Source organism: Melanotaenia boesemani, chromosome 22 (genome assembly GCF_017639745.1).
Source record: "Melanotaenia boesemani isolate fMelBoe1 chromosome 22, fMelBoe1.pri, whole genome shotgun sequence".
Lineage (NCBI taxonomy): Eukaryota > Metazoa > Chordata > Actinopteri > Atheriniformes > Melanotaeniidae > Melanotaenia > Melanotaenia boesemani.
Genome location: NC_055703.1, coordinates 558172 through 581147, shown reverse-complemented (window position 1 = coordinate 581147; position 22976 = coordinate 558172). Strand labels below are relative to the sequence as shown.

Sequence of the window (22976 nt, the reverse complement as noted above, 5' to 3'; positions counted from 1 at the left end):
AAAGGTCCTCTGTTGCAGTGCATCATGAATTTATTTTTTATTATTTATTTATTTTATCTGTCAGCCTAGCTCATGTTGCGATCCATGACAGTAAAATGGGCTATTTAAAGCCAATAAAGCATTGTAATTCTAATCAGAAGATAATGTTGGTAAGAACACTTGTAGAAAAAAAAGAATGCCATCAAATACCCTAAAACCAATATGATTTTTTTTAAAAAGCGTTTAACCTGTAACTTATTGCTGTGTCATGGTTTGACAGGTTTGACTGGTGATGCCTACATCAAAATCATTATGGTTTACCTTTCAGGACCGGGTTCTGAAACCAACAAGACTAAAACCTTTTACATTTTTACTGGTCAACAAATCAGATGTTCTGAGATCCATAACTAGACGCTCGGTGCAGTACAGGATGAGATTTTATTTAATTCTCAGTTTATCAGGAAAAAACAAGACAGAATTTCAGTCAAAACTTTGTCTGACGATGTGTGCCAACAGTGTGGCGTCTGTGTGTGGTCGGGGCCCGGGGTGCAGCCAGGGCCCGAGGGGCGGTGGCACATGGGACAGTTGGGGCCCAGGATGCAAGCAGAGGAGCACAGGGGCCAGCCGGGGCCCGGGAGGGAGTTGGGGCACAGGGGACGGATGGGGCCCGGGAGGCAAGCAGAGGAGCACGGTGGCCAGCCGGGGCCCGGGAGCGGGTTGGGGCACAGGGGACGGATGGGGCCCGGGAGGCAAGCAGAGGAGCACGGGGGCCAGCCGGGGCCAGGGAGAGGGTTGGGGCACAGGGGACGGATGAGGCCCGGGAGGCAAGCAGAGGAGCACGGGGGCCAGCCGGGGCCAGGGAGAGGGTTGAGGCACAGGGGACGGATGGGGCCCGGGAGGCAAGCAGAGGAGCACGGGGGCCAGCCGGGGCCAGGGAGAGGGTTGAGGCACAGGGGACGGATGGGGCCTGGGAGGCAAGCAGAGGAGCCGGGTGTCCAACCACGGCAAAGTCGGGGTCCTGACTCAGCTCCTGCTGCTGTTTCTTTTGGATCAGGTGGGCTCTCTGTTTCTTGAGGGTATCCCGGTTGATCAGGGCGGCATTGATTTTCACCTGAAGGTAGCTGAGATCAAGCTGACAGATGGTTTTCTCCTGAAAGTCGCTGAGATCCTGCAAACAGACCAGAAGATCAGACTGGGTCAAGTGGTCTAGTAGGCCAGAGATCTGCTGATGTTTATTACAGCACAGACCAGCCTGACTTAATCATAACACAAAAAAACAGAGTTTCCTGAAGAAGAAACTGTCATTAGTTTTCAGCTTCCTGTTGTTTTTAAGCACAAGTAACCATTTTTGTGCAAAATGGCGGCACTAGAGGAGAGACTTGAAGTGGACATAGTCCTCACCTGTATGTAGCTGTCATTGGGCAGCCACGGTGACAGCAATGGAGCGACTTTGCTCTCCAACTTGTGGCATATCTTGATGCGACGCAGCATTCTCTCCTCCTGAAACATCAAAAGGTGGATAAGGATGGTGGTGGGAGTGATGGTGGATGTAGCAGTGGGCGCTTTCTCACCTTTGCGAGGACGGCCTTCAGTTTTTTGGTGACAGCGTCGCCCGCATTGATGACCTCGACAAGCTGTTTCCTGGATGCTCTGCGATTTTTTTTTATCTGATCTCGGAGCTGCCCACACCTGTATTTCAGGATGACGATGGTACCGGTCAGCTTCCGCTCCTTCACAACCATCTCTGCTACCGTGGACTTCAACTCCTCCAACTTAACCTCCAAATTATCATCCTTCACCTGCCAAAAATGTAGAACACTAGCAAGGATGAGGACAGTCATACTGGAGCTGGTTGGCTGTGAGAACATGATGTATTTTAAAGGATATATAATCTCAACACTATGACTCCCAGGTGTCAGAAACTCTCATGACAACATCTGGACTGACCTTCAGCCTCATATATCTCCTCTGGTTTGATTTCTGTTGTTGCTGCTTTCTGATGATCAGCTTGTCAAAATCAACATTGTGGAGCCCTTCACAGCCCTTCACCTCCTTTGTATCGGTCATGCATTTCTGTTAACAAAGACAAAGACATGGGACTCACAGCTGAGACAAAAACTCCAACACCATAGCCAGGACCGGTATGAGTGACTCAGTGATACCTCATCCTCGTCCACAGTGGACATAGGCAAGTTTTCTATCAGATAGAGCTCGTGCTTCTCCATCTTCTCTTCGCTGCTCTGTTCTGCAGACAACATGCCGTCCCGGAGTTGGATTTGCTGCTGCAGATCCTGCAGATGGACTCGTCGCTGCTGGATCTGGACCAGCATCTGCTCCCTATAAAGACCACACAGATACAGGTTCAGGTCCTGCTGATGGACTCGTCCCTGCTGGATCTGGACCAGCATCTGCTCCCTGTAAGCACCACAAAGATACAGGTTCAGGTCCTGGGGTGCCCTAACCTCTCAGATCTGTGGAGGGACTGCTGGTCCTCGAGGGCTTTGTTCCATTGCTGTTGAAGACTTGCCAGGTGTTCTTTGTGGTGAAGCCAAAGACGCTCCACATGATCCAGGTGGCTTTGCTGCGCCTGCGTCTCCTGAAGCTTCGCCTCCTGCAGCTCACCCTTCAGTTTCTACAAAACAAACACACAGGACCAGGAGGATGGGACCAGGACCACTGGACCAGGAGAATGGGACTAAAAGGGTGGGACAAGGAATACGGGACCAGGAGGTACACAGGAGGATGTGACCAGGAGGACTGAACCAGGAAGACGGGACCAGGAAGACGGGACAAGGAATGAGGGGAATAGAATGACGAACTGACTGGTGAAGCTCTCACCTTAATCAAAGAGTTCAGCTTATCCAGCTTCTTCTCAAATGTCTGGTGTAACACAGTAATGTCACTTCGAAGCTCCAGGTCTTGGGTCTGACTCAGAATCGTCCTCCAGGTGTCGGCCAGCTTCTCTAGCTTCACCGCAGATCTCTCCTGCTCCGTCTGCAGCTTATCCTGTCCAATCAGAGAAGAGGAAAGGGCTCCATGTAAACATGTTGGAATGGAAATGTGTGTGAGGAGTCTTCTCTGAGCCGCTCAAGTGTTTCAGTAGGCGTTACCTGCAGGTACAGCGTGAGCGTCTCCTCCTTCTTCTTGGCCATCTCCTCCTCAGCCTGAACTTTTTGCTGGAGCTGCAGGACTGGCTCCTCCATCCTCTTTCCAAGTCCTGTCTTCACTTTCTTCAGCATAATTCCCGTCCTCCTGAAATGTAAAGATTCAGATTTTACCGTTAACCTATAAAACTCTAAGTTTTTTTTTTAAGTCCATTTTATTATAATCTAAACCAGTCTGTAGCAACTGGAGCTTTAAATCCCAGTTCAGTTTCTTTTCATGGGGCCCAAAATCCCTGGCAGCACCCCTGGCAGTGACCAAACCTTTTCTCATCTCATCGTTCTCTCAAGTCTTGGCTTTCAGGAGAAAAAATATTGTTATTGAAACAAACACACAACAGAAACTATTTCCATGTTTCCACTTTTTCCTCATTTCCAGTTATTCCTGCTACTATTTACCTGCTATCCTCACTAAACCAACTCCAGCTCAGCTGCTTTGTGGCCTTCAGAAACGTTTGATCCTGATCAAACACAGTGATCAGTGTGAGCGATAGTTATGAACCTAGTTTCACTCCGAGCTCATGCCTCATGTTTCAGCATCAGTTTACAGGTTCTGCTGGGCTTTACCAGGTTCTACTGGACCCTACCTGGTTCTGCTGGGCTTTACCAGGTTCTACTGGACCCTACCTGGTTCTGCTGGGCTTTACCAGGTTCTACTGGACCCTACCTGGTTCTATTGGGCCCTACCAAGTTCTACTAGGCTCTACCAGGTTCTGTCTAAAAAAGGTAAAACTGAAGTGCTCTTTGTACTTCAATGATCAATAATCAATCAATAATCAGTTAAACGAAATTTCCCGGAAGGAAATCTGTACCGAGCTAGCTCTGTAGCGGGTTAGCCGTCTCCATGGTAACCGCTGTGAATCGGACCAACGGTTAATGAAACGATTAATCCCGGACAGCAGACTCACCTGATCCGCGTGCGTTTCCTCTGAATAATATAAAGAAGCTTCTCCTTCAGCCGTCACACGATCGCGGGCTCGCTTTCTGTGAATATTTTAAACTTTACAAATGAAGTAAAAACAACTGCAGCGTGCGTGTGTGTCTTCGTCTGTCGTTGTTTGGGGTCCGTTTCCATAGCAACCGCTTATGTTCCAAATTTTGTGTCAAATTACGTCTTCTCTTCCCACGACAGGTGTCGTGCCGAAAAAAGCACCCCCATCTCAAGGAACGCAGTATCACCTTCTCATCTGTAGATGGCGTTTATTCATTACCCTTAAGAACTTAACGAAAGGCTGAACTAAGCTGCTGATAAAAAGAATATATATTACAAAGTGAAAAAGTCAGACAGTAATGCTTAAATAGTCTGTATATGGTCACACATAAATAATTGGACTGATTTACTTGGGGGGGTGCATATTCTGGCAGCACGGCCTGCCAGAATATGCACCCCCCTCTAGATCTGACTCCAAACCACTCGCAGCCTCCAAATTCACCACAGTTGTTGATGATCATGGTCTGAGCATAGGATCGAAATGCTGGGACCAGCAACGGCTGATTTACTTGGAAGAAATGCAACCTGCAAAGAAAATTTTTTATCTGTTGTTCCTGTGTTTTTTTCAAACACAAACTTTAAAACGCTCCACAGTTATATAAGAAACTTAAATAAAATTTACCCTGCCTTTTTCAGGAAACAGCGAGCTGAAATCTGACTTTGACAATAGTGGTAATAAGAAATATATATAAAGATTACACTAACAGAAAATACTCCATTTAAATAAATTAAAGATGCAAGTATTCAAATAACAAAGAAAACAACAACAAACTCTTCTCCTCTGATCTTTACAGTAGTGGTAGTTGAAAAGATCTTAGAAGATCTTTTATGGAAATAGGAGCCACCACTACTTGCATGCAGGGCAGAAATACGGCTCATCCACTGGAGGTCTGTTTACACAGGCATAGTGGTACCATCTCTGACACTTGTCACAGCAAACCTTGAAAAAATAGATAGTTAATATTATTATATTATCAATACAACATGTATATTCCAATTACTGTACTTTATAAGTCTGAATCAAACAAGAAAGTTTTCTAGTTAAACATTTTAAAGCCACATGCACTACAATGAAAAGCCAATTATCCCTCATGAAAAATCTCAAGGTATCGTACTCTTCAGGAAAAAAAAATGGTTATTCACAAGACTGATGCAATTAGCTTAACTCTTATTTTGATTATGTCAGATAAGTTTAAGTTTTTCCATTAAGTAATGTGAGGAATTTACCCATTGTGTCTCATCATGGTCCTCCATTCCACAGCAAAAACACAGCCCACTAAGATCATCTGTAAATATAAACAACACTGATTTAAAAAAAAGGATCGGGACAAAAATAAACTTGATAAAGTTCTCTTAATAGACTTTAAATTACATGAAATATTCCCAAAAACTTTAAATATGACATTGCAAAATCTGAGGATCACTTAAGTACCAGATTCTGTGAGGAGGGAAATGGCGATTTCCATCCTTAACTTGTCCACTGCCGTCTGAGTAGTATCAAAAAGCAGTGCTTCTCCTTTCAAGATATTTTCTGCAAACTAATGCAAGTGTTCATTAGTAAAATGGAATATCATAACATGCTCTATCTTCAATGTTCTGCTTTTAACATAGTTTATATAATCTTCATATTGTTTTAGCAATGTAAAGAAAGAAAGTGACGAATTTCAAAAACGGCTCATCATGGCCGTACTTGACTGCAGCCACTCTTTAGGCAAGGCGGGGTAGATATATTTGTATAGCACATTTCTTGTACAAGACAATTTAAGGTCCATTACGTAAAACATTAAAGAGAAAATTTTAGAAAATACTACTTAGATAACTGCATTTCACACTTACTTTCAAGGCCAGGACACCACAGGATGTGCAGTCTTGTTGGTTTGAGTGAGGAATAGTCTCGCATGTCCACCTTGACACTTTGCAGCCTTTTTTCCTCATTAATGCTCTGTGACAAGTGCATGTGTGACAACTGTTGTGACAGCTTAAGACTACTTGCATACTATTTCCATATATTATGGCTTGTTTTACCTTGTAGACTCCAGGCACATCTTAATCGTGGCTTTTGTTTCCCCTAATGAATCCACAAAAAGGGTTTTCTTTTCTTGAGGGTAGATAACCTATAATAGTTTACAATAAAAACAAAAGCGTTTTAGCAGAAATCCATAAAACAAGTGAGATTGTTAAAGACTGTATGAATGGCCAAATTAATCAAATATATTAAGTGGCTAATGATGCCAAATGTTTAAATCAATACCGATGCTTTAAATCAATTAGAGTAGCAGTGTTTTGGCGTGATTCTGTTCTTACCACCAGCATCCAATGATGATGCTCATTTGTGATTCCTATGATCATCCTGTGTGCCATTGGATTAATCTTAAAGTATGCACAAAGTGAATGAAGTGTAGTTAGGAGCAACATATATCTTCTAAATACTCACAAAATACAGTGTTACCATAAACAAGTGCTCCAGTACATACCCGGATTCTTCCAAATTTCTTTTGCCAGATTGATGTCATCGTATAGGTGTCAAGCATAGCTGCTTCCCCAGCATTGGAGAAATTGTGGTTCCGAACAAGCACTGACAAGTGTGCATTGATTACCTATGAAAAGAGTAAAAACAAATAACATTACACTGTATTAGTTGTGATCTGTTTTAATGTGCATAAACTGAGATGTTGAATAATTATTATCATAATTTTACATTATGATGAAAAGCAAATGCAACTGATGAAGTTTTGGCATGAGGATACCGTACTATACCAATAATGACCATACCTCACTTTCAAGCTCTTTGGTGGGACCAATCCTTTCAATATCCCACTAAAACAATCGATATGGTCCCACTTTGGAAAGTAATACATGTGCCTTTTTGCCTGCCCATGCCTCTTGCACGTCTAAAAAGAAGAACCCTATAAGGAAACATTTATGTACAACTGGTAAGTAGTGTAAGATATTGATTCTGAAAAACAATTACATATGAATGCTGTGTCGGAGGTTAAAGCTGTTGATGCGGACGATGCTGCAGGGGACGCTGTGGTGGAGGTAGAGGCCGTTGCTGCAGGGGAGGCTGTGGTGGAGGTAGAGGCCGCTGCTGCAGGGGAGGCTGTGGTGGAGGTAGAGGCCGCTGCTGCAGGGGAGGCTGTGGTGGAGGTAGAGGCCGTTGCTGCAGGGGAGGCTGTGGTGGAGGTAGAGGCCGCTGCTGCAGGGGAGGCTGTGGTGGAGGTAGAGGCCGTTGCTGCAGGGGACGCTGTGGTGGAGGTAGAGGCCGCTGCTGCAGGGGAGGCTGTGGTGGAGGTAGAGGCCGTTGCTGCAGGGGAGGCTGTGGTGGAGGTAGAGGCCGCTGCTGCAGGGGAGGCTGTGGTGGAGGTAGAGGCCGCTGCTGCAGGGGAGGCTGTGGTGGAGGTAGAGGCCGCTGCTGCAGGGGAGGCTGTGGTGGAGGTAGAGGCCGCTGCTGCAGGGGAGGCTGTGGTGGAGGTAGAGGCCGCTGCTGCAGGGGGAGGCTGTGTGTGGTGGAGGTAGAGGCCGCTGCTGCAGGGGAGGCTGTGGTGGAGGTAGAGGCCGCTGCTGCAGGGGAGGCTGTGGTGGAGGTAGAGGCCGCTGCTGCAGGGGAGGCTGTGGTGGAGGTAGAGGCCGCTGCTGCAGGGGACGCTGTGGTGGAGGTAGAGGCCGCTGCTGCAGGGGACGCTGTGGTGAGGTAGAGGCCGCTGCTAGCAGGGGAGGCTGTGGTGGAGGTAGAGGCCGCTGCTGCAGGGGAGGCTGTGGTGGAGGTAAGAGGCCGTGCTGCAGGGGAGGGCTGTGGTGGAGGTAGAGGCCGCTGCTGCAGGGGAGGCTGTGGTGGAGGTAGAGGCCGTTGCTGCAGGGGAGGCTGTGGTGGAGGTAGAGGCCGCTGCTGCAGGGGAGGCTGTGGTGGAGGTAGAGGCCGCTGCTGCAGGGGAGGCTGTGGTGGAGGTAGAGGCCGTTGCTGCGAGGTAGAGGCCGTTGCTGCAGGGGAGGCTGTGGTGGAGGTTATTGTAAAGGTGGTTTCTGGTGAGGTAATGACTGTTGTGGGGATGGTGATTCTTTGGCTGATGTTAGTGTCATGGCCTTGATTTTGTGAGGAATTCTTGGTTGTTTTTCCTTTGAGATTTTTAAATGATCACTGTTAACTTTTTTGTAGACTGTTCCATCCTCTCCCTGTAGGTCGACACTTTTTCCCTGAATATCTATGATTGTGAAAGCGCCTAAGAAATTTGGATCTAGCTTGCCGCCTTTTCTTTGTCGGCTTCTGATATTTTGCCTCCACACTTTGTCCCCTTTTTTAAAGGCTGATTTTGAGGTGCCCTGTTTCACTTGTTTGGTCATTCGCTCCTGCTGTTTGTTGATATTGCCTTGAACAATATCCTTCAGCTCATCAAGACGTTTTATGTCCTGGGATAGTGTCTCCTCAGCCACTACAGTCTCCACACTGCTATCCATCTATAAAAACAAATCCTTTCTTTCAATATGGTGTCAACATTACATGTATAGTATAAAACTAAAACAGACGTGGGTTTACAAACCTGGAAGTGCTCTGGAACCTGAGTCGGGTACCGAGCCTCTCGACCGAACATTAAAAAATACAGGGAGAACTTTGTGGTTATCTGCTTTTTTGTACGCAGACCAAACATAACTGGATCTAAGTATTCATCCCAGTTTTCCGGCTTCTGTTCCACCAGTTTGCAATGGGCTCTAAAAATAAGAAACATAATTCTTCTGAAATTGCATCTCCCAAGAACCATCTCCACGTAAACTTGCATTTACTGCTATGACACAGTTAGTAGTAATCATGTAATTTACTTTACCTTTGTATGGTGCCGTTCATCCTCTCTACCAGTCCATTCGTTTGAGGATGGTATGGTGAACAAAGACTTCTTTTTATTTGCAGTCTGGTGCACACAGTTTTGTTTATCTTTTGGTAAAAAGAACAAATTAGACAGCCATTTGTGTAGATGGAAGACGGACACAAATGTAGGCAAGTGTCTCCAAGCAGGCTAGTGTAACAAAATAAGCTCTTCAGTAGTCAGGAGGTCAAATGTACTAAATTTCCCAAAATAAACTAAATATCTCAAGAAAACAGAATACACTTGTTTTTGCGGAGAAGAGACACACCAGACAACTGCAAAGAAGATCAGATAATGAACAAAAGAACAATGGCAGGCAGGGCTATACATACAATGAGGAGAAAATTACCAAAGACATACATCAACAAAAACAGAATTGGGCTTCAAATAAGAGGGATAGACAAAAGCAAGACTAAGACCAATAAGTAAAATCCGAACAGAAATTATGAAAAACATTAAAAGGCAGCAATAACTTAGTAAAAAAAAAAAGTGTTGTAAAAAAAAACCACACCACACTAAAAACACATAAACCACAAGATATCCAATATCCAAAAACAGAAATGCAACTTTTCACTGAGGATATGAATTAGGGGAAAGGTACTTGTGATCAAACCACGTGCTGACACTTATGATACTGGAACACTCTTCAAATTTACCTCATTCACAAACTCTGACCCTTGATCTGTAAGGATCCTCTTTGGAGCTTCAAACTGGTGGAAAAATTTGATAATGCAGTCGGTAACTTCAGCTGCGGTCTTGTTGCGAAGAGCATATGCTTGGGGCCACTTGGTCATGTAATCCACCATGACACAAATGTACTGACATCCATTTTTGGTGGTCTTCAGTTTCCCGATAAGATCCATCCCTACCAGCTCAAAGGGGTGTGATTCCTAAAAAAAAAAAAAGTACAAAAATGAACATTTCATTGGCGATTTTTTGTTTATTTAAACTAGGATTTTCAGAGAAAGTAATACAGGTTGAGTAAATTACTGTTTCCAGGAGAAAACCATTTCCATGATGAGAAAACACACTAAAGACGGTCTTTTGTAAGCTTATTTTGAGAAATGAATCTACATCTACGACAGACAGACACCATGTGCAAAAATTGGTCCTATGAGGGATGCATGATGTATGAGTTTTACTGTGAAACCGTTTCTGAATTTCTGAAAGGTGTTGTTCCGAAAATAGTTAATGTTATAAGTGCCATTAATTTGTAATGTTCAAGAATGGTGAACAATTTAAAGTTGATAAAATTGTATTACAAAAAGTATACAGTAATAATAATGATCAGAAAATTAGTTTTGTTCTAGAATAGCATTGCATTATTGCTGCTGTACCTGAGGACATGTTGAGTTTCTTCTTAAACTTTTTTTTTATATCTTCTTACTAGCTGATTTCAGTAATAGGATGAAACATTTTTAAACACTGTGGTTGTGCAACCAACATTACCTCTGGCAGTTTTTTTTCTTTCTCTTTTTTTTTTATTTGTTACATTGCATAAAAATACTTTAAGTGCATGGTTGTTGATTACGCTGTGTAAACAGATTGTAATATCTTATAACATATGGTGTAATCCTGGAAAGATGGGAGCCAAATCAACAAATCCACATCTTAAACTATTCTTGTTTTAACTGCACCACTGTCTGCAAAATTTAAACAACACAAAATATTAAAGTTTACCTTTATTGGGGTGTACTTCACCTCCTGTTTGATAACATGGCCTGCTGCCTGGCACACTGCACATTCTGACACCTGTTAAAAACATGAATTAAAAAAAAGTCAGTTGCCTGTGTGGTGACATGTTTTGGTACTGTATGTTGCATTCCACTATTCTATAGAGATTTCATCCTTTTTTCTTTTCTTTTTTTTTTATTTAGTTGGTCAAATGAGCTCAAACTTAATAAAAAATCCATCTTTCAGTAGCTATACTTACCCAGGTATCTATATCAGAAGACATGCCAGGCCAATAAAACCGTTTGGAAATGGCATCTCTGGTCTTCTTTTGTCCAGTGTGAGCACCTGTGGGACTATCGTGAAAGTCCCTAAAAATAGCGTTTGCCTCCTCTGTGCCTTTTACGACTTTAATTTTTTAATGATTGAAGCCTTTGACATAAAACAGAGCTTCTTCTACAAGATAATAAAAGCAAGACAATGAAACGTTTGCTTAAGCAGTTGTATGATTTTCCTTCGTTGCTAAATTGATATGCAATACATTTAAAAAGTAGCCTATACATGAATGCATGCTTCAGGTTTTTCGGCTTAAAGGAAATTATTATCTCACCTTCAATTACAAACTTCGACGCCTTTCGTCGAACTTCATTTTTCTCTTTTTTTGAAATGCCAGCAGGTATTGTTTTTTGGCGATATACTCAAAAATACATTTGTAAAGTAAGGGATCCATTGCAGCGCAGTGAACTTTCCGATATTGGCCTTAATGGATGTTAATTGTTCCCATGATGCCATCTGATGTTGGCCTATCTAAACAAGTAATAGGTTAACGTTTATTTAAATGTAATACTTTAAACTGTGATTTTGTCAAATAAGAGTTAATTAAGGCATTTTAACATTTTTTTAATTAAAAATGCAGGGATGCAAATGATCTACCTCAATTAGCCTATATGTGTTACAGTCTGTCCTGCCGCTCCTCCATTCACTCCTCACTTCCCTGATCCTCCACACCAGTTCCAGATCCTCTCATCATAATCATGTCAACCTGCCACACCTGTTCCCCATTGACTCTCCAGCCCTTATATACTCCACCAGTTCAGTCACTCCTTGTCGGACCTTAACCTACACATCAAGGACTCACTCCTTGTCCGTTCCTGGCTTCCGCAACCCCATTACCACTTCCAGTATGGGTATCAGTATGATCCTTCCTCTGAGTTCTGTTCTGTAATAAAGTAGTTAACCTGCTCTTGTCTCCTTGGAGTCCTGTGTAAGAAAATGTAAAATAAAGTCTAAATGGAGTGTTTGCGGTGTTCACCATAGCATATTGCATCATTTTAAAAACCTGTAAGCTAGTGTAGTCATTGGGTTCTACCACTGTAATGCCTTGGTGATAAAATGTTTGACTGTCAGTTTTTAACAATTGCACACGCACGTTAGAAATCACTACAGTCACTCATCAGCCTGGAAAATGTCATTTAGATCTTTATTGGAAATGAAGGGGGTTGTAGCTTTAATCTTAGTTTTAGTCTTCAGGATGAAAATGTTTATTAGTTTTAGCCACATTAGGGTCATTTCCAAGTTTGTGTTAGTGGAAGAAAAGAACTCAAACAGGTTTTCATCAAATAAAAAAACAAATAATTTAATACATATTAAAAAGTGGAATCAAGGTTGATAGGTTATAACAAGTTAACCTTAATGCTTTTACATAATAACCAGGTCTTTTACCAGACTGAAAGTTTTAGCCGAGACTTTCCCATCAACAGGGATGAAATGCTGCCGTGTTACTTACCTGCTGCTGGACAGAAACTTTTATTTCTATATTTCACCTTTTTTCATGAATTCATGCCCGACTTCATCATACAAACATGTCACACAAGAAAACATCAGGTCTATAACTTCAACATACAGCAACACATTGTGAGCTGCTTGTTTGGTTATTTTCATCAATAACAAAATTAAAAGGAATGTTTTTAGACTTAGAAGGTTTCCAACCAACAGCAGATACTTTCTGATCTACTTAGGGTGATGCTTTACACAGAAAACGTTCTAGCTGTGGAATCAATTACTCCTAAAAAGCAAAGAGCAACAACATCCTTACTCTGGTAACTGTGGCTTTATATCTGAGAATTTGAAGTGAAGTGTAAAACTCCACCCTGAACACACACATGTCCAAAATATGAGCAAAGGATGAGGAACACATGCTCAACGTGACCTGATCTGCCAGAGAAATTATGATGGATTATAGTTAAAATATGTCCATATATCGTTTAAATCGCTTCTACCAAACCCCTTCATCCACACTGCCATTTTAGCTCGTCATCGTCATGAAAAAAAGGTTCATCAACGGAATAAATTCATCATCATTGTTGACGAAAACAACACAACACTGGTTCCCACCATCCAAAGACATGTTAGGTTTATTGGTCACTCTAAATTCTCCCTAGGAGTGTGTGTGTGTGCATGGTTGTTTGTCCCTCTGTGTTAACCCTGCGATGGACTGTGACCTGTCCAGGTGTACCTGCCTCTCACCTGCTAAATGCTGGGATAGGCTCCAGCTTACCAGCAACCCTTAATGGACAAAGTGGTACAGAGAATGAATGAATGAATGAATATCTGGTTTATGTGGTAGAAATTAAGCTCTACTATAACTTGATTTCATTGGAAGACACAACACTATATTTTCTTTTCTTTCTCAAGTCCACGTAAGACTCTGCTGGACGTACAAGTAGTGCAGGTCCAGTTAGTGCTGAAACAAGATCACAACAAAGAATGGACTTTTACCCCCCATCACAGAAAACGTGCCACTCACGCCAGAACTTACACCACATCCGCCTCTAAGGCCCCACCGCCCAGAAGTAACTAGACCTGGAACTAGTTCCTTTGAGAAAATAACCGAAGTCAAACCAACACCTGAGATGAGGACAAAGAAGACACCTTTACCCCCCACCACAGGTGATGTGCAGTTACACCCGCCTCTCAGTCAGGACCACCAGAAGTAACTGAACATGAAATAAGATTGTTCACAGAGAACAACACTGCTGAACAAAGACCTGTGAAAAAAAGAAGGAAACCACGTTTATGCCCATCACAAGTAAGTAAGTAAATAATTACTTAAATGTGTCGTTAATGAATTAAAGTGAGAATTAAATAAATTAATGGATTATCATATATTGGGTGTGTCCCAATTCAGGGTCTGCACACTTCGGCCACATATGTCATCGCGGTGCGCGAAGTACTGTCCCAATTCACAAAATTTGAAGGACCCTCCGAATCCACCCTTCGAATCCGCACTTCGTTTGGCCTCAAACGAAGGCTGCTGGTGATGCATCCTTCACGGCCTCTTTTCTCCCACAATTCATTGCGCACAGGACGGTGGTGAATCAGCAACCTCAGAAGAGTTGTATTAAGTTTAAATAAAGTTTTATTTAAAAAAAAGTATGTTTTTTTAACTACACCTTAGTATATACATTACAAAATCAAGTACGTTGAAAGCATGTTTGTTAAATGGTGACATTAAAATTTGGTAATATTTAGTGAATTTTAAGGGGTTAATGAAGTGTGTACCAGCTGCAAAACAAGAGAGCCTCAAACCATTTTTTGTTTTTTTTTACTGTTGGTGTTGCCGCTCCGTGTTCAGCATCTACTGACGTTTTCCTACGAGTAATTTCTGAGGTTTAAGTGATTCAACGTCCTGTGTTGTTGCTATGGGAAATTCTTGTAGACTAGGTAGGCTGTCCCATTTCACCAACGTTAAGCAGACTTCGAAGTGTGTACCCTACGGAGGACACTCTGTAGCCTACGTAGTCTGCGCACTTAGAAGTGTGCAGACCCTGAATTAGGACACAGCTGTTATATATATAAATATATATATATATATATATATATATACATTTATGATTATTTCACTATTTATTTAATTATTTAAAGGTCCTCTGTTGCAGTGCATCATGAATTTATTTTTTATTATTTATTTATTTTATCTGTCAGCCTAGCTCATGTTGCGATCCATGACAGTAAAATGGGCTATTTAAAGCCAATAAAGCATTGTAATTCTAATCAGAAGATAATGTTGGTAAGAACACTTGTAGAAAAAAAAGAATGCCATCAAATACCCTAAAACCAATATGATTTTTTTTAAAAAGCGTTTAACCTGTAACTTATTGCTGTGTCATGGTTTGACAGGTTTGACTGGTGATGCCTACATCAAAATCATTATGGTTTACCTTTCAGGACCGGGTTCTGAAACCAACAAGACTAAAACCTTTTACATTTTTACTGGTCAACCAATCAGATGTTCTGAGATCCATAACTAGACGCTCGGTGCAGTACAGGATGAGATTTTATTTCATTCTCAGTTTATCAGGAAAAAACAAGACAGAATTTCAGTCAAAACTTTGTCTGACGATGTGTGCCAACAGTGTGGCGTCTGTGTGTGGTCGGGGCCCGGGGTGCAGCCAGGGCCCGAGGGGCGGTGGCACATGGGACAGTTGGGGCCCAGGATGCAAGCAGAGGAGCACAGGGGCCAGCCGGGGCCCGGGAGGGAGTTGGGGCACAGGGGACGGATGGGGCCCGGGAGGCAAGCAGAGGAGCACGGTGGCCAGCCGGGGCCCGGGAGCGGGTTGGGGCACAGGGGACGGATGGGGCCCGGGAGGCAAGCAGAGGAGCACGGGGGCCAGCCGGGGCCAGGGAGAGGGTTGAGGCACAGGGGACGGATGGGGCCTGGGAGGCAAGCAGAGGAGCACGGGGGCCAGCCGGGGCCAGGGAGAGGGTTGGGGCACAGGGGACGGATGAGGCCCGGGAGGCAAGCAGAGGAGCACGGGGGCCAGCCGGGGCCAGGGAGAGGGTTGGGGCACAGGGGACGGATGGGGCCCGGGAGGCAAGCAGAGGAGCACGGGGGCCAGCCGGGGCCAGGGAGAGGGTTGGGGCACAGGGGACGGATGGGGCCTGGGAGGCAAGCAGAGGAGCCGGGTGTCCAACCACGGCAAAGTCGGGGTCCTGACTCAGCTCCTGCTGCTGTTTCTTTTGGATCAGGTGGGCTCTCTGTTTCTTGAGGGTATCCCGGTTGATCAGGGCGGCATTGATTTTCACCTGAAGGTAGCTGAGATCAAGCTGACAGATGGTTTTCTCCTGAAAGTCGCTGAGATCCTGCAAACAGACCAGAAGATCAGACTGGGTCAAGTGGTCTAGTAGGCCAGAGATCTGCTGATGTTTATTACAGCACAGACCAGCCTGACTTAATCATAACACAAAAAAACAGAGTTTCCTGAAGAAGAAACTGTCATTAGTTTTCAGCTTCCTGTTGTTTTTAAGCACAAGTAACCATTTTTGTGCAAAATGGCGGCACTAGAGGAGAGACTTGAAGTGGACATAGTCCTCACCTGTATGTAGCTGTCATTGGGCAGCCACGGTGACAGCAATGGAGCGACTTTGCTCTCCAACTTGTGGTATATCTTGATGCGACGCAGCATTCTCTCCTCCTGAAACATCAAAAGGTGGATAAGGATGGTGGTGGGAGTGATGGTGGATGTAGCAGTGGGCGCTTTCTCACCTTTGCGAGGACGGCCTTCAGTTTTTTGGTGACAGCGTCGCCCGCATTGATGACCTCGACAAGCTGTTTCCTGGATGCTCTGCGATTTTTTTTTATCTGATCTCGGAGCTGCCCACACCTGTATTTCAGGATGACGATGGTACCGGTCAGCTTCCGCTCCTTCACAACCATCTCTGCTACCGTGGACTTCAACTCCTCCAACTTAACCTCCAAATTATCATCCTTCACCTGCCAAAAATGTAGAACACTAGCAAGGATGAGGACAGTCATACTGGAGCTGGTTGGCTGTGAGAACATGATGTATTTTAAAGGATATATAATCTCAACACTATGACTCCCAGGTGTCAGAAACTCTCATGACAACATCTGGACTGACCTTCAGCCTCATATATCTCCTCTGGTTTGATTTCTGTTGTTGCTGCTTTCTGATGATCAGCTTGTCAAAATCAACATTGTGGAGCCCTTCACAGCCCTTCACCTCCTTTGTATCGGTCATGCATTTCTGTTAACAAAGACAAAGACATGGGACTCACAGCTGAGACAAAAACTCCAACACCATAGCCAGGACCGGTATGAGTGACTCAGTGATACCTCATCCTCGTCCACAGTGGACATAGGCAAGTTTTCTATCAGATTGAGCTCGTGCTTCTCCATCTTCTCTTTGCCTATGTCCATAGTGGCTAGCATTTCTCCAGTGTGGTCTTCCAGAAAATAACTTGTTTGTAAACACCGGCTGCGGAGGTTCCAACCTCGGTCGATAAAGTGTATCGTCAGGCTCATATATGGATGTGTCGTTCGGCTCGACCACATATCTGTTGTTGTAGCGTAGTCATCTCCAAAGTCTTTGTCTTGGTATTGCAGTCTTATATTTCCTTTAAAACCACACATTTTCTTGATCTCATCCAAAAGCTGTTCCATTGTCCCTGGAATTCCACCAGGCAGAAGAAGCTTTCTAGTGTCATCGGGATTCAGAATAACTAGCAGTTTTACTGACATAACAGCTTATCTAAGACAATCTAAACAAAAAAGGACAAACATTATCATATTATACACACAATTGTATATTGATTTATACTATTATAATTAAACATTATTGACATTTCATTCATATTAAAAAATTTCCCCTTACAAACTCCCTTTCAGAGTTCCAAATGTAATCAAGACAAACTAGCACCTACAAGTGTGATCTTTTCTGTAAAGAGGAAAAAACAGGACAGTGCTATGTCCACACAAGGAATGTTTCTTTCAAATTGTTAGATTGATTTCAAATGCATAAACTGTTACTTAAAATGCACAAACTAATAATTTTATATTGCTTTTACTATCGTTAGAGAAGGCTTTTTAAACTGCTGTGTTATCTTAGTTAACCAGCTGTCGAAGCCATTTTAAAATTTTCACATTAAAGACCAAAACTAATCGTATTCATAAAAAAATCATATGAATGTTGTGCATAATTAACTTTGCATGAAACTGATATTTACTAAAGTCTAGGGTGTTCAGCTTTGAAATAGGAAATTCTTAATTTGTTTCTTTATCACATGCTAAAAGACTATCTGCCATTTTATTTAGATAAGAGTCACAAAAACACATAAAATGTTGTATTTTCCTTTAAAAAATGCATTATCAGACAAGAGATATTTATGAAAAATGTCACATTTAAAATTTCTTTTGTCCGTACATATACAACCTTATGCATGTATGCAGTGAGATAAGGAGATGTCCACCGACCATGTTGTGAGCCAGAGGACAGGGATCTGACAGTTCATCCACCCCAACAAAGTCTGAAGTTTTTAGTTAGTATGACCAAGTGAAAGGCATGATAATGTTTCAGGTACCAGGCATCAATTTTTTGGACAATGAAACTTGGTGTCCCTTTTACAATGATCACATAAACAATTTCAGAAAACTCAGGGAGTCCAGCAAGCGCGCCATGAGCAACAATCATTCCATTTCTATAACTGAAGCCATTGTAGGTCAACAGGTAGGTTAACAGTGTCCATATGTGGGTGTTTCTGTTTCACAGCCAACACAATGTCCTCATTGAGTACATCAAGGGGAAATGCTGAAACATCTGGAACATCCAACAGTGGCCTAGAAAATTTAGAGATGTGCAGATTATGTGCAGTCTGGAACTGGTGCCTTTGAGCTAAAGAATACAGTACATTTTTATAGCAGTGTGTATGGCGGATGACTCTTTTGAAGAAGCTGTGCTTAGCTTCAAATCTCATAGTCCATAGTGAAACAAGAGGGCCAAACTGGTGTGTCAACAATGGATAATATTCCAAGTAATGATGTTTGGGAAGAAATAAACAGATTTTTCACTTAAATGAATAAATAAAATAGATTCTACTGTTTCCCTACTGTATAAGCTACTCTTAAAAATGCATTAATTTATTTGCATCCAGAGATAAACAGTTAGATTCTGTGCATACAGGAATACACATTCTTTTTCATCAAGTTACACAAAAAATTACATTTACTCTCAAAATCCTGATCAGTTCTGACTTGCTGGCTTACATCAGCCTGATCTGGCTAAGGTGTCCACTAGAGATGCTATAGATCTTATTGGAGTATTGAATTGAAAGAGGCCAATGCAATTACAGCCAATGAAATGTGTGCTGGTGAAGAACTTTCTAGTGTTTCCTTGTTTTTTAATTTATAACAATGCGTCATGGCAGAGTGACGTTACAAATACTTATCTTAAATACAGAAACATTACTCTAATTTAATTTCATTCTTGTGTAGCTTAATATTATTTATTCTTTTTTTTTTCAAAAATGATCATTGTAAAGAAATTAATAAAGTCCTCCAACCACGCGATGTCGCCGCTGACTGTTTTGTTCGCTCTCCGTTATGAACACTCTCGCTCGCCGTCCACCGATAAAAAAAACTTTATTGACAGTGAGGTGTTCAGGACTCATCAACATGGGGGCACGGGTTGCTCGAATGTTCCAAAACTTTAACCTTGAAAACCGGGTTTTACGAGAGATTTCCAAGGAGAAGCCGACCGCAGCGCCCCGACATGCGGGGCCCGAGGGTGACCCGCGCGCCGGCAGGTCCGAGGGTGAGTGTGGGACTGGTGCAGCTTTTTCCTCTTAGGCTGACCAGCGATCTTTCCAGAAAAGCAGGATAAATGTTCCCCTTGTTGAAGCGCGCGTGCTGCGTGTGTTACAGTGGCGGATTCGGTGAATCGGAAGAACGAACCGCTGCTGGCCCACCTCCGGTCCGTGTACGTGGAGTCCACAGATCCAGGATCCGCGGCCACAGAGGTCAGACCCGGTCCTCCCACCGGCGCTGTTAGTGGCAGCGTCTCGGTTTTAGTCTTAGTTTTAGTCTTCAGGATGAAAATGTTTATTAGTTTTAGCCACATTAGGGTCATTTCCAAGTTTGTGTTAGTGGAAGAAAAGAACTCAAACAGGTTTTCATCAAATAAAAAAACAAATAATTTAATACATATTAAAAAGTGGAATCAAGGTTGATAGGTTATAACAAGTTAACCTTAATGCTTTTACATAATAACCAGGTCTTTTACCAGACTGAAAGTTTTAGCCGAGACTTTCCCATCAACAGGGATGAAATGCTGCCGTGTTACTTACCTGCTGCTGGACAGAAACTTTTATTTCTATATTTCACCTTTTTTCATTAATTCATGCCCGACTTCATCATACAAACATGTCACACAAGAAAACATCAGGTCTATAACTTCAACATACAGCAACACATTGTGAGCTGCTTGTTTGGTTATTTTCATCAATAACAAAATTAAAAGGAATGTTTTTAGACTTAGAAGGTTTCCAACCAACAGCAGATACTTTCTGATCTACTTAGGGTGATGCTTTACACAGAAAACGTTCTAGCTGTGGAATCAATTACTCCTAAAAAGCAAAGAGCAACAACATCCTTACTCTGGTAACTGTGGCTTTATATCTGAGAATTTGAAGTGAAGTGTAAAACTCCACCCTGAACACACACATGTCCAAAATATGAGCAAAGGATGAGGAACACATGCTCAACGTGACCTGATCTGCCAGAGAAATTATGATGGATTATAGTTAAAATATGTCCATATATCGTTTAAATCGCTTCTACCAAACCCCTTCATCCACACTGCCATTTTAGCTCGTCATCGTCATGAAAAAAAGGTTCATCAACGGAATAAATTCATCATCATTGTTGACGAAAACAACACAACACTGGTTCCCACCATCCAAAGACATGTTAGGTTTATTGGTCACTCTAAATTCTCCCTAGGAGTGTGTGTGTGTGCATGGTTGTTTGTCCCTCTGTGTTAACCCTGCGATGGACTGTGACCTGTCCAGGTGTACCTGCCTCTCACCTGCTAAATGCTGGGATAGGCTCCAGCTTACCAGCAACCCTTAATGGACAAAGTGGTACAGAGAATGAATGAATGAATGAATATCTGGTTTATGTGGTAGAAATTAAGCTCTACTATAACTTGATTTCATTGGAAGACACAACACTATATTTTCTTTTCTTTCTCAAGTCCACGTAAGACTCTGCTGGACGTACAAGTAGTGCAGGTCCAGTTAGTGCTGAAACAAGATCACAACAAAGAATGGACTTTTACCCCCCATCACAGAAAACGTGCCACTCACGCCAGAACTTACACCACATCCGCCTCTAAGGCCCCACCGCCCAGAAGTAACTAGACCTGGAACTAGTTCCTTTGAGAAAATAACCGAAGTCAAACCAACACCTGAGATGAGGACAAAGAAGACACCTTTACCCCCCACCACAGGTGATGTGCAGTTACACCCGCCTCTCAGTCAGGACCACCAGAAGTAACTGAACATGAAATAAGATTGTTCACAGAGAACAACACTGCTGAACAAAGACCTGTGAAAAAAAGAAGGAAACCACGTTTACCCCCATCACAAGTGATCAGCATAAACCACTTCAGCCTCTCAGCTTTAGTTCCCCCATTAGGAGACAGACCTGTAAAGATCACAATCACATCAGAAAAGACAGTAGAGCACAGAAAGAAGCAAAACATGTCAAGTTTCCATGTTAGGAATAAAAGACATACACCCGCCCCCCAGGAAAAAAGGAGGGGGGCATTAATCATCAACACACAACTAAACCTACATCCATGAAAAGGGTTTTCAGGGCTTTGTCCCAACAGGAAGCAAGAAGCAGGCTAGCATCAGTTGAGCTAGCTTCACCTTCCAATCAGAAAAACGAAACAAAGAGAAGACGATACCAAGAATTCACCATGGCAACTGGTGACAAAATGCATGCCAATTTTTTCAGTGGCATTCAGAAATATTCTAATAAAAATGTTACTAAAATAAAAATCCTAATCTTTTGTGTTATTTTTCTTTGTCTGTGTCTCTGTGAAGAATCAAGCATCCCTCATCCTGTATCGCTGCCATGTCTCCATAAAACTTCTCCACATTCTACTCAGGGATCTGTGCTGCATGTTATCCCCGTGTCCAGTAACATTCAGCAAAAATAAACTAAATCAGAAGCTTTAATACTTAGAATTGAGTTCTTTATGAATATTTTATTATTATTTGTATCAGAATCAGACATATTTTATTAATCCCAGACTGGGAAATTTCAGTGTTACAGCAGCATCATGGAATGACAACTAGACAAGAGTCAGATGCAAAATAATATATACAAAACACACTTAACAGATATCCAGGTCAAAAATAGAAAAGAGATTATATATATATATATCTTTTATACAGTCTATGCTTTTAGATGATGCTTTTTACTCTGGCCTGACTCTTGGACCATGTTCGACTACACCTTCTTCCTCATTCAGTGAACAAGAAGCTATAAATTATTACTGGTTCTTCTTGTTTTTCTCTGTTTTAATGAAAACAGCAGATTTCTGCTGATCTGCTTCTTCTTTTTGGGTTTTCTTGCAGGCATCGAAGCAACCAGCTGTGAGGAACAAAGCGGAGCGCAGGCCCCTCAGGGTTAGTTTTCCAGGCAGCATGACGGAGCTCACGGACGTCCCCAAAGGCAAACTGACCATCGCTGAGGCCGTCAAGGCCCTTGGCAGTTACCAACACCAGCCACAGACGTGGACGCCTGAAAACATCGCTCAGGAATATTCTCTGGACTTGAAAGACGCTAAAGCCATTTTAGACTTCTTCATCCCCTTCAAGGTTGAGCTCATTCCTCCCAAGAACAGAAGTGCCAAGCAGATCAAGGCTTCATAGGTCTGCAGCTGTGGTGAGCGGCGGTCAGCGGAGAAACTATGACCTCATCATTTATGTTCCTCAGCGTCTCGCATCGGAAGGTTTTAATGAACTTCACAAGCTGGGACACACTGAGAGGCTCTCTGACCTGAAGATGTTACACGGGACATTTCAATGAGTTCAAACCAGAGGATCAAGCCTGAAATAAAACAGCTCATATTCAAGTTAAAGACACAGTATGTGATCCTGTCTAGATACACTTTTATTGGGTTAATAAGAGACTTACGACACTCCCTGAACTCGCCGACACGCGGTCACGGTTCATGAAGCCCTCAAAAGATTGGATTTGAACGGGTTCTGGCGGGAGACAGCAAAAAAACATCCATTTTTCCCGCAGTTCTCCCTCGGTGTTGACCATGACTGATTACTGATTACTGCAGTCTTTAGGTGGGACAGCCATATTTTGAAATAAATTGTTGAAGCTGAAATCCGTCTGATTTTCCAAATTCCTGTTAAAAAAATCTAAAAAACATCCAACTGAGGAGACATTGCTACCAGATTTACCTTTGATTTACTTTGCAGTCTCTATTCTTCTTCTTC

General features: G+C 42.7%; 2 protein-coding genes and 1 long non-coding RNA gene across 3 annotated transcripts; 1 reads left to right on the top strand and 2 right to left on the bottom strand.

The window, feature by feature from the left end:
* Positions 1 to 463: 463 nt before the first annotated feature.
* On the bottom strand, positions 464 to 4196 carry LOC121634163 (dynein regulatory complex subunit 2-like). The gene is made up of 10 exons (XM_041976664.1): positions 4049 to 4196; positions 3090 to 3231; positions 2818 to 2985; positions 2442 to 2611; positions 2142 to 2316; positions 1927 to 2052; positions 1752 to 1778; positions 1551 to 1709; positions 1381 to 1479; positions 464 to 1147 (listed from the first exon to the last, which is right to left on the bottom strand). Exons 2-10 carry the CDS (start codon positions 3216 to 3218, stop codon positions 464 to 466), a joined length of 1737 nt encoding a protein of 578 aa, XP_041832598.1. The 5' UTR covers positions 3219 to 3231; positions 4049 to 4196.
* A 650-nt stretch (positions 4197 to 4846) lies between these two features.
* Positions 4847 to 6087, bottom strand: LOC121633919. The gene is made up of 4 exons (XR_006009141.1): positions 5968 to 6087; positions 5564 to 5669; positions 5359 to 5417; positions 4847 to 5071 (listed from the first exon to the last, which is right to left on the bottom strand). It is a non-coding gene; the product is annotated as an uncharacterized LOC121633919 (long non-coding RNA).
* Positions 6088 to 19090: 13003 nt separating this feature from the next.
* ndufaf4 (NADH:ubiquinone oxidoreductase complex assembly factor 4) lies at positions 19091 to 22864 on the top strand. The gene is made up of 3 exons (XM_041975393.1): positions 19091 to 19267; positions 19378 to 19472; positions 22101 to 22864. Exons 1-3 carry the CDS (start codon positions 19129 to 19131, stop codon positions 22395 to 22397), a joined length of 531 nt encoding a protein of 176 aa, XP_041831327.1. The 5' UTR covers positions 19091 to 19128; the 3' UTR covers positions 22398 to 22864.
* The last annotated feature ends 112 nt before the right edge of the window (positions 22865 to 22976 follow it).